This window comes from Pholis gunnellus (genome assembly GCF_910591455.1).
Source record: "Pholis gunnellus genome assembly, chromosome: 4".
In the NCBI taxonomy this organism is placed as follows: domain Eukaryota; kingdom Metazoa; phylum Chordata; class Actinopteri; order Perciformes; family Pholidae; genus Pholis; species Pholis gunnellus.
Genome location: NC_136530.1, coordinates 26,534,269 through 26,548,997, shown reverse-complemented (window position 1 = coordinate 26,548,997; position 14,729 = coordinate 26,534,269). Strand labels below are relative to the sequence as shown.

Here is a 14,729-nt window from a genome sequence, read left to right as displayed (position 1 = left end):
ACATATAGCAAAGGTATTAGCTGTGTGCTCATAATTTGCTCTGATTCTTTGAACCGTGGTGTGTTCACGGTTCTCCCAATGGGCAGGTTGGAGAGGCTGAGTGAAAATGTTTTGGCTGGTGTGGTGTACGATTCTGAGCTGCATAGTCAATCAGCATTAGTGAAATCTACATACATATGGGAAAACATGTATTGGACATATATGAAAACTAAACACTACACGTGGAATTTCCAAATATGGTGATGTATCAGATTTTTGTAAAGATTATGCAAGAAGATTATGCAAGCTCCAGCAGTCAGCTGCCCTCATGGTGGACTGACATGTTTTTTAACAACCTAGACATTTTAACATTGTACATTAACAAAACTTCTAATTGATCAAATTTATTTTATTTATTGCCATTATTGTTGCCTAAATCATCAAGCCTAGCGTCTCATTAACGTGTGGATACAGTAGTAAAGCTTGCCAGGCATAAATTACCAGATGTTTATAAATAACTTTGTGCAATGGAGTTGCATTAATAATCTTTTCATTCAACAGAGATCACAAGTATTATCGAAACCTTAAGGATTTGGAGAGGATCTGCAGGAGGAGTGGACCAAAATCCCTCCTGAGATGTGCGCAAACCTGGTGACCAACTACAAGAAACATGTGACCTCTGCATGCCAACAACGGTTTCTCCACCAAGTACTGAGTTATGTTTTGCTAGGGGATCAAATACTTATTTTACACAATCAAATGCAAAATAAATTTATAACATTTATATGATGTGATTTTCTGGATTTCACTGTTAAAATAAACCTACCATTACAATTATAGACCGTTCATTTCTTTGTAGGTGGGCAAACTTACAAAATCGGCAAAGGGATCAAATAATTATTTCCTTCACTGTATATTTGTGAGAAATGATCGACGGAGCCCAGTGAAGAAAAAAGTATTTGATGTGAGGAGATACTGTATCTTTATACATCCATGTGAGATACAGAGCTAACGTGTTACGGTGGAAATTAAATCTGAAACAGTAGTTAGGTGATTATTTCTGGTAAAAAGACACTTGATAAACATACAAAAGTGATCATAATGATGGTATATTGATTAGTGTTGGAGCTGTGCCTATGTTACCATGGCAGCATGTCAACAGAACTGAAGGTGGAATTGATAATCTTATACAAACATATTATATAATATTGCCATATTTATGCTGTGAAATTGTCAAAGCTTCAGATTGTTAGAAAGACTTCCAAGTACTGTAGATCATATTGTATAATTCATATTGTCATCTGTCTACTCAAATAAAGTTTGACTGAAACAGATAAATGGTTTTTTTTCACATCACGTGTTTAAACAGTGTTATTACATAAAACCTTTGTGAATGAACATGTTATATTTATCTAATACCACAAGATTATAAATTGTAAATTTAAAAATGACAAAAAAACATCCTTAAAAATAAAGCTCTTTATTCATAAACTGACATTAAAATATATATTGGGTAAAAATAATGAAAAAAGTAGCAAAGCCATAACTTGTATGTAAACTGTCCAGATCATGTGCTCCATCAGTAAAGGGTTTCTTGTAGACTGAAGTTGTCAGATGCTGATGGAGCTCTCAGGTCAGTGGTGGTTTCTCATACTGTGTGGAGAGTCTGCTGGGTTCAGGTAAACCTCATCAGACAGGAGCTTCAGGACCCTCAGATCACCTGTAAAACATTGCAGATTCACTGTTACATTATACTGTCATGTAATAACATCAAGGTGTATGGCAGTAAGTGTGACAGGAGGAAAGGTATAGTGTACTACAGCATTATCATCTTACATGTGTAGTTATGGCAAGAGCTACAAACACAGTAAAAATGATAAATCAGTTTTATCAAGTATGGAGGAATGAATTAATTACACAGAGCATTTTACTAGGATTGTAACTGTTGTATAAACCAAAAGCTTGTAAACTGAGTAGAAAGTGCAAATAGTGACCGAGTGATAATCAGCGAGACCGAGACCAGAGAGACCGAGGGCTGCTGACACTATTTCAACATGTATGTTACACTAGAACTGCTACGGTGCTGCGACAGGTGTGTTACTAATATTACAGTATCTGTGAATCATAACGATCCTAGTAACTGTACACACTGTTCAGCTGGTCGCTACAGACAGTGTTATTACACTTTTACATATTATTTAGCCTGAGACAACATTGAAACTGACTTCACGTTGCAAAGTCTTTAAATTAGCTCTCCGTGGTTGAGAAGCAGCAAGAAGACGTTTACAGACTTTACCAATAATTTCTCCTCCGCTGTGATCCACAGCTGTCTCCTCTGAGCTCATCCACTGCGCCCGCTCTCCCTACTCGCCCACTCACTAGCTACGGTAATCCTTTTATAGTCAAGAAACGTTCGCCCATACAAGGAGTATGTCCCAGTGAATTGCTTCATAACAAAAGACACAGTGCAAAAGTCTAAAGACATAGTATTAATTAGGTTATTTCAGCTAGTGTCTCTTTCAAGGGAGCAGAGCTTCCCAGTATCACCGATGTTACGGTTTAACTGGCGACCTTCAGCCGAATGCATCTGTTGTTGTCATAGTTACGGCAGCTGTTGAAAACGAGAAGAGAACACGTAGCTGTCCTCGTGAATGCCGCATTGTTTAATTTTGCAATACAGTGTCAAACTTTCTCATTTACAGTCTTTGGTCAAAACATACCGGATTCGACGATGGAGTCTTTTGATGAAACGAGTCCACTCGAGTTTGAAACGTTGCTTGTTGTTTATGTGTTGAAACAGGAAGGGAGCAAATTCCCCTTCCTTTGAAATAATAAAGTTGATAAAAAAAACACATAATCGTTTTTGGAGCCCGTTTTGTGAAAACGTGTTACGTAGAATAACTGTAGCACAGTAACAAATAATGTATGTATGGGATTCGAACTCATATCATTGAGTAGAAAAATAGTTAGCAGTGAGAGGCAGTACCACTACGCCACGATCGGCACTACGGTAATGGAGGCATACAAAAAAAGGTAAATCACAGTCAGCAGTCGCTCCTAAGAGCAGAGGGGAACCAGATCAACTTGTGACCACACTGCTCCCATGCAGCATTTTGACGTGTACCACGGAGCACTTTTGAATACAGCTGGTTTCTGAAACAAATCTTTGTAGCGCTGCAAATTAATGAGGCAAACGTTTGTGATGTTGTCATGAGGTGAAAATACACAATGTGGACAATAACGCATCAGAGGCAACAAGAAAAGCAAAGCCATGAAATTAAGAATTCAACCAGCCAAGAACACAGATATGTCAAGTTCAGTTCATTTCAGTTTAATAAGTGAAAGACATAATCGCATACCATTTGAGTCACATAGCATCACAATATGCACATGGTGGGCACACTCAAGGGTAACGAATAGCATTTGATACAAAAAGTTAAGCAAAATGTAACATTAGCAACCTGGACACAAATAGTCTCTCTCTGTGCTGGGCCGTGCTACACACCCAGTGGAACCACCAGGAACCGGGATCAATTTGTTCCTACCAACTCAATGTGGTCAATGCCCATGGTCTTTAAACGAGATGGTGAACGAGCACATGGGAACACAATGTGCATTCAATCTGAAAGATAGAGAAATTTGTTTTTGTGGTATTCAAGTTTTATAAAAACATACTGGCCTATAATATATGGTCACTAGTGTATGGATACCCAAACATTACACCCATGTGCTCGTTCACCATCTCGTTTAAAGACCATGGGCATTGACCACATTGAGTTGGTAGGAACAAATTGATCCCGGTTCCTGGTGGTTCCAATATTGTGATGCTATGTGAGTCAAATGGAATGTGATTATGTCTTTCACTTATTAAACTCAACTTGACATATCTGTGTTCTTGGCTGGTTGAATTCTTAATTTTATGGCTTTGCTTTTCTTGTTGCCTCATACACATTGTGTATTTTCACCTCATGAAAACATCCTCATGACAACATCACAAACATCTGCCTCATTCATTTGCAGCGCTACAAAGATTTGTTTCAGAAACCAGCTGTATTCAAAAGTGCTCCGTAGTACACGTCAAAATGCTGCATGGGAGCAGTGTGGTCACAAGTTGATCTGGTTTCCCTCTGCTCTTAGGAGCGACTTCTGACTGTGATTTACCTTTTACTGTATGCCTCCAATATTACCTTTGAGCTGGTTGTGGCGTAGTGGTACTGCCTCTCTCTGCTAACTATTTTTCCACTCGATGATATGTGTTAGAATCCCATATATACATTATTTTTTACTGTGCTACAGAGTTCTTCTACGTAACACATGTTTTCACAAAACAGGCTCCAAAAACGATTGTTTTTGTTTGTTTTTTTACCAACTTTATTATTTCAAAGGAAGGGCAATTTGCTCCCTTCCTGTTTCAACACATAAACAACAAGCAACGTTTCAAACTCGAGTGGACTCGTTTCATCAAAAGACTCCAACGTCGAATCCGGTATGTTTTGACCAAAGACTGTAAATGAGAAAGTTTGACACTGTATTGCAAAATTAAACAATGCGGCATTCACGAGGACAGCTACATGTTCTCTTCTCGTTTTTAACAGCTGCCGTAACTATGACAACAGACACATTCGGCTGAAGGTCACCAGTTAACAGGGTCCCTGGTTAAACCGTATCACCGGCCTGAGCATCTTCAAGGCATTCTGGCAAATAAATCTACACACTCCACAGAGCAGCAACGTGCTCACACAGACCGGTGTGGATCACGGAGCAGACGGGCCTTCATGCTAACAAAGCAGCTTAGCTGCATTGCAGTACACAGTTTCACAAAAGGCAACAAAAAACAGTTACCCACAGCCAACTTACTACTGTCTTTATTTAACTGGCTTCATATGAGGCTAAATGTCCACACAGTCTCTCTGTATTACCTAATGTTACTCCATTACTCCAGCCTGTGGATCTACAATTGAAGCTAGCCGCATTAGCATTGAAGCATGCTAATGTCAACAGACAGTCTGCTAAATACACAGTATATAAATGTATATTAAAGTGGCAAAACTTACAGCTCCAAGTTTGAAGTTGGGTTACAGACAGCGGGTAAAGATCCATCCAGAGATTCAGTTTTGAAGATGTTACTGACCCTCGTTGAGAATGAGTTTTCCTTTTGTTGTGAGGACATTTCAGTAAAAAAAGACTAAAACACCTAAAAATAAACTTAATCCACTGAGTGTTCACGTCCTCGGGTGATGGAAGTAGCGTCTCTGTTTCCTTGTTCAGACAGTGCTAGCCGCTATTGGCCTGGCTCAGACGTTTCCCGGTGTGACGCACTTGCCGGTCTTTTTGCTGTCAGTTTCTTCGGCGATCGCCATCAAAGTGTAAGTAATATTAATTCATACATATCAAAGAATCTACGTGTCAAATTTCATGAATATATATACATATATATATACACATGTCTAAATGCTATAGGAAAGTGACTGATGAGAGAAAGCAGAAAGAACACTTGGGCGACGCTCGGGTGATGGTCTTTACTCTGAAAAGTGTCTATATTTTCACCGTACTGCTAATATGAGTAATGTTTCATATAAAATGTAATGAATATGGAACTATAGACTGTGTGTTGCCAACAAGAAGCTCCCAGTACATCGTAATGACAGCAGTGCACATTTTGTACTTTGATCAATATTGACAGAAGAAAACAGCCAGTGAGCTAGCTTCCACTGTTTCAACTGAACTGAACTGAACTGCTCAGCAACAACTTGGGTCTATGTTTACTTCCTGTCAGGTTATGTCATTTAAATACACTGAAATAATGTTTACCATTACTGTGAAATGGTCTGCAACTTTAAAACATTTTTCAAAAAGATGAGAATATCTACATTGTCCGGAGAGAGGGTCGACCTTTCTGTGGTGACTGGGATATTACTATTGGGCCTGTCTAGCTTCCACTCTACTACTTCTGTCAGCACCTGTGCCAGGTGTGTGTCTGTGTGACTCTCCCAGAGGGGGCGCGTCTACAGCACCGGAATATGTATCTCCCACTCTGCCGTGATGAAGTGAGCGGTCACAGTCACGTAGCTCTCCGTTGCCCTGGAGCACTTTAACCAGATTTTGAAATCCTTTGTTTTCCACAACAGAGAATGGCCTCATGTCTGCAGCAATAAGGACCCCAATAGATGTTGTAATAGCTTTAGCCTGGTCTGATTCTGCCACAAACGGTTTCTTAAATGCCGTCATAATACCTTGTTGTTGTTGTTGTTGTTGTGCCTTGGCCCCCGTTGCTGACAGACCGGCATGGTGGCGCTTCAAACTGTACTGCCATTATTGTGTGTTTTTCTCTTTAAACAAAGCCTACAAACCGTAACGGTTTTGTCCACCACCCTCATCCCGTCATTATAAGTTACAGGGAAGACAAAATGCTCCCAAACTTGCGACTTAAATGACGCCGGGGGCTTCTCAAGTTCCTCTGCTCGCCACGAAAATGCTTTTAACACTCTCCGTTCACGTGAACACACTACTGCTTTATATATGTTCACTGACACTCTGCAAATGATATTTGGAGACTTGTTACTTGAAAAGGAACAGCAGCAGTTACACACTATGATGATTAAACTGTAAAAAAAAACTCAATTAATTTGCGGCTCACAAGTGTGCCAAACCGTGAGGTGTGATCCGTTACACCACTAGTGCTGACTGGTGGAACACGCATGTGCAGGTACTTCTGACTGCTTCTACAGCTTTGAAGGTAGCACCGGTCTGAAGACTCCGCACAGGACTTGCGAAGCGAAAAGAACAAGCTGACAACATAAACATGAGGCTTCACTACATATTTAGTGGGTACTTGAACTACTGTATTCCAATAATTCAAACCGAAATTAGCACCATTAGTATCATTTTATGCAGCTAAAGATGCAGGCTAGGCTGCTAGCTTATAGCGTTAGCATGTTAGCTTATAGCGTACTGTTGGGACCATGTGCTTGGCTTCACCATGTGCTTTGAAACAAAGAGATCTGGGCCTGCCGATTCTGCAGGCAAGGCCCATCTTGATTTGGGTAGATACTGTAGCAACCAAACCCCCACCAGAAAGAAGTTCAAATCTAGGTGTGAACTCTTCACCCAAATGCAACACTGTCCTCTAATTGGCCGAGGGCCACAGACACCCCAGGTGCGCCGTGGCTCAGCCCTGTTTCTACAAAACCACGGAGCGTCGCTTATCCCGCTGACGTTGTCGGTGCAAGGAGGCACGAACATAATGTTGCTGTTTTTAAAAGAAAATCCTAGGTTAAACAGTTTTACATTCGCTGGACAAATCTACTGGACTGTTAGTATGTTTTGTTTTAGTTTGCATCATGGAAGAGGAAGCGGACAATTTTCCTGCAGAAGTGAAGAAACAGATTCTTCAGAGAAAGAGAAGCATTCCTCTTCTTCTTTCCAGCCAAGTCGACTTTGTTCCAGCCGTAAGGAAAGAAACACTCCCTTTACTGAGCCGAAGAAAGTATCTCTGACGCACAGAGAGGTTATCACCCCACGGAACCGCACCGCCTGAGTTCCTCCGAGGAAAAACATCCAGAACTTTGCTGCTCGCCTGCTCACCCACTCCCTCGATCACATCAGCCCTGTTCTCCAGAATCTCCACTGGCTCCCCATCCCACAACGGATCCAATACAAAGTCCTTCTCCTCACTTATAAAGTCCTCCATAATCAGGCCCCCTCCTACCTCACCGATCTGCTTCACCACCAGACTCCATCCCGTCGGCTCTGCTCCTCTGATGCCAACCTCCTGTCCCTTCCACTCAGGACCAAGCACCGGACATGGGGCGACAGAGCCTTCTCCCTCTGGAACTCTCTCCCCAAACACATCCGAGACTGCACCAATCTTTCCATGTTCAAATCACAAATCAAAACTCACCTTTTTAGAACTGCTTACCTGTTACCGCTCCGACGGCCCGTCCGCGGGCTTTCGGAGTGTTTACTGCACATCTGTGTCATGTACACAACGGCTATTTATAGGTAGGCACTGAAGCGATATCTCGTTAGAAAGCTACGATTCTTGAGATTCGATTCATGTAAACCATTTCAAGATACAATCACAACAGCAGGTTCAGTCAATGCCTCTGTCAAACCACCAACCCACAAATAAGCAGTTGCTTTGAAGCTTGATAGAAATCCAACCATCGATTATCTTCCAACAAAAACGCTCTTGTTACATTTGGCAAAGGTCATGGCGATCCAATCCAGTAAAAGATTTAGTCCAAAACACATTATTACGTCCATAAACACCCACAGACTGCTGTTGCATCATTTCAAATTAGCCGGCAGATATGCTAACTAGCGATCTATTTTCTCAATATACCTTCACTTTCCATGTAAACAGGGTGCTGTCTGTATCTCAAAACGGCTGCTGCATTATGACGCTTCGATTGACACCTCATTTGACCTATTAGGAGCTTCCATATGCTCTTCAGAGCCTAGAATAGCCAACGAGAGTCCCAGTTGAAGGCTCGTGCCCGCCTATCTTATTTTGTGTGATGCTCGAGCCAATTGCAACCGATCGTTCTGATGACTCACGCTTCGTATAGCCAATGAAATTACGAAAAGAATGATATGCAGATTCAGGGGGTGGACTTAGAGGCAGAATGTGGAAGTCAATTTTGACACAGTGAGTCAGGTCCTTGTGTCTGAGCCAAGGCCAAGGTGTGGTATGTGAGATTTCTGAGAATTTGTTAAAATTAATAATGGTGAAATAACTCATAGGTGACTGTATTTAGACATAAATAAGCTTTAGTTTGAATAATGAATACACATTTTCACATAGGCTGGGTGTAATACTATGGGTCCCCACATGTCATTTTTTTTAAAAGGGCCAAGACATACTCCCAGTAAACCATGTCAAAAATACTCATTTTTTGTGCTATTGCTATCAAATTTGAAACTGGACTAGTTAAGGCTCCATGCTATGGTCCCATTGTGTTTTCCAGCTAATAAATATAGTCATCTGCAGGCATCAGCTTGCAAAGAAATATTCAAGCGGAAATAGAAACCTTCTCCTTCAGTGTGTTCAAACTTCTATTACTCAATGCCAGTAGCTTACAGTGATTCTGGCTGTTGGGTGTTAGCTTTCAAAAGAGACCAAAACCATGCATGTACTCCAAATGGTTCAAGAACAGCTTTCAATTTACTTTGGGTATGCCTTGGATAGGCGTTTTCGGCAAATTTTACAGGAGGTTGTGACCAATATTGTGTTTTACGTTTTTAGTGTATAGCTTTTTTATATGATGATTTTAATGTAAAGTGTCTGAGTATTCTGAAAAGCGCTCTATAAATAAAATGTATTATTATTGATCGCCTGGTTTCACACCCACTCCTGCTCCACCGGCTCATCTGCTGTTTTGCCAAACTTTTCCAATGGCCGTTTTTGAAGCAGCAGAGCCTATTGCGACGCATCTCGGTGTGATCGGCCCCTAAGAGTTACATCTACACGCCTATATTGAGTCATAGTCTTAGTGCCACCTACTGACCACAAGAAGTCAGCCTTATGTGACGTCATTATTGAGTGGCGTAATAATCGCGCGACACAACGAATCGATAATGAAATTTGTTGCCAACTCTTTTAATAATCGATTATTATCGATTTTATCGATTCGTTGTTGCAGCCCTACTTACATACTTAAGTAATTATATTTCTGTAATTATTTGAACCCTAAACCTAACCAATCTTAAGATATCGACCAATCAAATGTATTTATAAACGACCCACACTGATCAAAGAGCTGTACAGACCAGGGCAGAAACATCACTGCAAACAGCTCATATTTCAGCTTCGTACAAACCGTTGGATGAGGACACGTTGAATATACTTTATAGATTTCCCCATACTAACTTAATTAGTGGGGATCACTGTTCTATCGCGTGTCATTTTCAAACATTGTGTTTCTTGACTTTTATTGACAAACCCAGAAGATCATAGCAGATCACACATGGTAGCAGTGTGTTACTATATTCAGCAACACAATGTGAGCACAATACAAAGTAAAATAATAAAGGTCTTACACCTTGATTTTGACACAGCACAAGATAAGCAATAACCAATGTGCAATCTTGAGGCCCCTGGGTTCCTGTGGTGCTGCCAAATTGGTAATCCAGCCTTGGTAGTGGCATTTATAATAGTACCAGTCATTTAATGTGTAGCTGTTGCAACAGTAGTGGTAAATAACGGTGCAGCAAAAGAAATGTGGATCGTACAAGAGTTAAACACTAGTAGCTAGGAGTGGGAATCACCAGAGGTCCCACGATACGATATTATCACGATACTGCGATATGCTGAGTATTGCGATTCATTACCTTTTTTCAACTGCAAATGATGTCCCCAAAGGAAAACTTTGTCAACATGTTTTATCTAATAAGATAACGTTTTCAGTCTGTTCATCTCACTTCACAATCATTTTTATTGTAGCAAAATGGGATTGTCAAGCAGACAGACTGACCAACACTGTCATAAATGTTGCACCTGACGAACTGAACTGTTTGTATTACAGTCTACACAGTCCAACTTAACTATATGTCTAGACGTCTGCAATGTTTGCCCCGGTGTGACTTACGTGTACTGCTCTAGTTTGGAGAACGAGACATCAGTCGCAGGTCCTCTGTGAGATATTGTGCTGTTATAGTCACATAGGAATCCACTGCGCTTGACGTCAACGCATCGCAAGTTAATGCAACTCTTACTGCTGTACTCAAAGATTCCTCCACTTTAAGCTTCACTTCTCTGTAGAGCTTGGGCACAGCTGTCTGTGAAAAAAGTCATATCCATGTGTCATATCCATGTCCTTCTTCCCTTCCTTGTTAAAAAAATAAGTCCAGACGTTTGATTTAAACGCGGATGGCGCATTTCTGATTTCTTTCTCCGATACCTCCATCTTTGTTTTGAAAGATCGATACTTGGCTCCGTGTATTGATACAATATTGCCCTAAAAAAATATCGCGATACTATGCTGTATCGATTTTTCTCCCACCCCTACTAGTAGCACAGCAATACTACTCCAAAAGTACAGACAGCAGCAGTAGTGATAACAGCAACAGCAGTGCTGTATAGCTGTGGTATTAATAAAAGGACTAACAGGGGTAGTGATCAGTCATAACAGTAACAATAGTAAAAGCAGACATAACAACTGTCATATCAGCAGAGAGTTGCGTATTAGTTTACAATTTCAGTCATTTCATCTTGACAAAATTAAGTTCTTGAGAGAAACCTGAATATGTTTACGTTTTGTCATTTATTGGACCACAGTGGTCATAATTAAAAATGATGACAGAAATATCAATCAAACACCAACATCAGCTGAAAAGTGACCATTACACTGTACACCAACTCTCCTCTCTCATAACTCACAGTGAAACAGATGCCGCACTTTCTTTAAACGACACTTTAGGAATTTAGATGTGCATATGGCATCAGTAGGTGTGTATAATACAAGAGGATCAAAAGTCTGTTTCCAAACAGATGGATGTGTCACGTGTCACAGCTAACCAAAGAGAGGAATACGGTGGGCAGCTAATGGCACAGTGGAGTCCCCGCATAGCACACAAGCTGACTAAGGTCAGTAGAGGTGATCTCCTGTCAGCAGGTCCCAGCTAACAACCGTGTTATTGCAACGGCCTGGTGCCGTCTATGTGCTGCAGCTCTCCACCCTCCACTACCTGCTGCTGATCGGAATCACACCGCTGTCTGCCCTATTATGCAGCGAGGACTAGCTGAAATGGTTTGAGTGCAGACAGTCAGTCTGGGTTTCCTTCATACACACTGCATCATTAAATCAACACAGTTCCATGTGGGGCAGGCCCTACTACAACAGCGACCAGCGGGTTTTACCTGAGCCACAGCGAGAGGAGAAAACATGATGTGGATGAATCACAATCGCACCAGGCTTTCCGTTAACGGAAACATCCCGAGGCTCGCCGTTAGTTCCTGCACATTCCTACGTGCTCTTCCCGCTGAGTCGGTTCGGCAGCTGTACCTCCGGGTTAGAGAAAACGCTGCATTTCCTGGACTGCTCCGCTGGGTTTTGAACGATCCAAATAGGAGAGCTCCGGTCGCCTCGGATGACTCTGCCGCGTTAACTCCAGAAATGATGACAAGCCAGAAAAGTTGAGTCTCCGGAAAAATGCTCCGCCGGGAGAAAAACAGCGAAAAAGTTCGGAATAGTCATTCTGTGGAGAGAACGGGGGACGGCGTCATTTCGAGAGGGAAGGAGATGAGGGGGCGAAGAATAAAAGAAGGTGAAATGACGTTATGAAATGAGCCCATCCCAAACGGGCTTAAAGCCGCAGCAGCAGCAGCTGCTGTGCCTCCCGACACACAGGCCTCTGACGCTCCCTTCATCTGAGGATCCGTCTGCTGGCCTTCACGCGATCACCATCTGTGTTCACGACGAGCCCGAGGTGAACACGGAGAGGTGAACACGGAGAGGTGAACACATCGGCCTCATCCCACACAGCAAGCAGCGGAGGGTTATGATGTACATCCACAAACCAGCTGCAATGTAACTAAATACACTCACTCAAGTACTATACTTGACAACACATTTGAGCTAGCGGCTACTTTTTACTTCTACTCCATGAGGATACATCTTAGAGAGAAATAGTACTTGATATATACACATACATACATACTAGGGGGGTGTAACTGTTCAATACGACGCAGAAATGCCAAATCCTCGCTGGTGAGACTCTCAAGTAGGCGTGTCTGAAGAACATGACTCTTCATCACCATTCAGTAGTGAGCTAATGTGTTGTTACAGTCACACAGCTTTGTGTCTGGAGAACATGGCTCTTCATCACCATTCAGTAGTGAGCTAATGTGTTGTTACTAGTGCTGGGCAACGATTAATGTTTAATCGCGATTAATCGCATGATTTTTTTGCAATTATTTGCATTGCATTGTTATGGCAAAGTTCAATAATGAATTCCAAAGTAGTGTATTGCACATTTTTATTTTAAAAGTACTGCTATATGAACAAAAGTACAATAACATTTGGTTTGCAAACACTTTAAACAAATAAGGTTATTTTTAACAGCAGTATTCTCTTTACACAGCAGCAGTTCTATCTCTTCACTATCTGTGCTCAGTGTGTGACGTCATGTGAAACGTTCCACTGCTGTGCAACAGGAATCAAATGTTTCGGCACGTTTCATCTAAATGTGTGTGTTGTGTCTTCATGACAGAGCATGTGAATGCAGCTCTACTGTTCATCACTATAATGCTGTAACTCAGAGGTGATGAAGGTTACCCAGCGATGTCCAGTAGTCTCCAGTGAGAGCAGCAGCTGGTGCACGTTGTAACGCCGTCGCTAGTCCTCTCCTTCTCATACAACTTGTGTATTCTTCTTGTGATAGTTTAGCGTTGCGCGCCTTTCCCCTCACATTACAGTAATTTAGCAGATGCAGAAAGCGACCTACATTTCTACACCATATGCCTAAATTAGCAGCTACGGGAGCAAATTTGGGGTTAAGTGTCTTGGTCAAGGACACATAGACTAGACATGCGACTAGCGGAGCCGGAGCTCGAACCGTCGATCCTCTGATTGAAGGACAGCCCTGCTCTCCACTTAGCCAGTCACCTCACCGGAGTAGAATGTGTTTGTTCCGTGGTGGGAGTATATATATTAGTATAATGCGTACCGTACCGTGACCCTCGTACCGAACGGTTCAATACGAATATGTGTATTGTTACACCCCTACTATACAGTATTTATATATATCTTGCAACTTGCAATGCCACTGAACATATCAATATTTTACATCTAAAATATAAATATCTTATATAGTATGACACATTGTTAACTGCTCAACACTACGTAAAATATTTCATATTAGCTCCGCCTCCACCAAAATGCTACTTATACAGTCAGAATAATCTGTAGAACAATGGAATGCATGTTTCTGCTCGGAATACTTTAAGTACATGTTGCTAATAATAATCATGCACTTTTCACATTGTTAAAGTTAATAAAATAGAGTATCTTTACGGAGCGGTACTTTTACTTAAATGCTATGAATGCACTGCTAAAAACAAGTATTGTCGTGATTGTAATTGAGATATAACTTTAATATATATAATGCAGCTGACATGTCACTAAGGTACATTATGGACATGCCCAATAAATAGGCTTGGTTGATATATGTCCGTATGCTATTCTATTAAAATTAATGTCATTTCGTTATTCAGACCAAAGCACCAATGTGCACGTAACGAAATTGGAAGTCGGCCATTGGCCCCCACTTTATGCCCCTTACTCGATTTGACGTCACGGCTGGTGGATCACAGATCGTCCAGGTGGTCTCTAGTAAAATGTTTGTCTCTACACTTATAAACGGTTGCACTGATTATACTTCCTTGTATTTTTAAAAACAACAATGTTTTACTTTGAAGTCTTTTGACCCATTAGCCTATTATTGTTGTTGCTAGAAATAAGTTGTATATTATTCAGTTCTCTAATCCTTCAACTGGAGCAGCATTCCATTTTAGCTTCCATGAAATGTAGGCCTAATCTGTGTCCTGTTCCTTCTGATAGAGCCCGTGGTGATGGAGGGGCAACATTTGGCTGCTCTCTTTTCTACAGTGGCATCTGCAGTTGTCTAGTGGTTCACTTCCACAACTGCAGCTGTGTTTATGCCGAGGCAGGAGGCCCTATGTCGGACTGCCATTCTAACTCAGGCCGCTGGCTCTTACTGCGGCCATTTTCTGCTGAATAACACACACA

General features: G+C 41.4%; 1 protein-coding gene across 2 annotated transcripts in view; it reads right to left on the bottom strand.

Annotated features, from left to right (window-relative positions):
• The window catches only part of nfic (nuclear factor I/C), a 65,668-nt gene extending 53,565 nt beyond the window's left edge, over positions 1-12,103 (bottom strand). For both annotated transcript variants that reach the window (XM_079158066.1, XM_079158067.1), the window contains exon 1: positions 11,840-12,103. In XM_079158066.1, coding sequence (XP_079014192.1) covers positions 11,840-11,866 — 27 coding nt within the window. In that variant the 5' untranslated portion in view covers positions 11,867-12,103. The remainder of the gene's footprint in view (positions 1-11,839) is intronic.
• Positions 12,104-14,729: the final 2,626 nt, after the last annotated feature.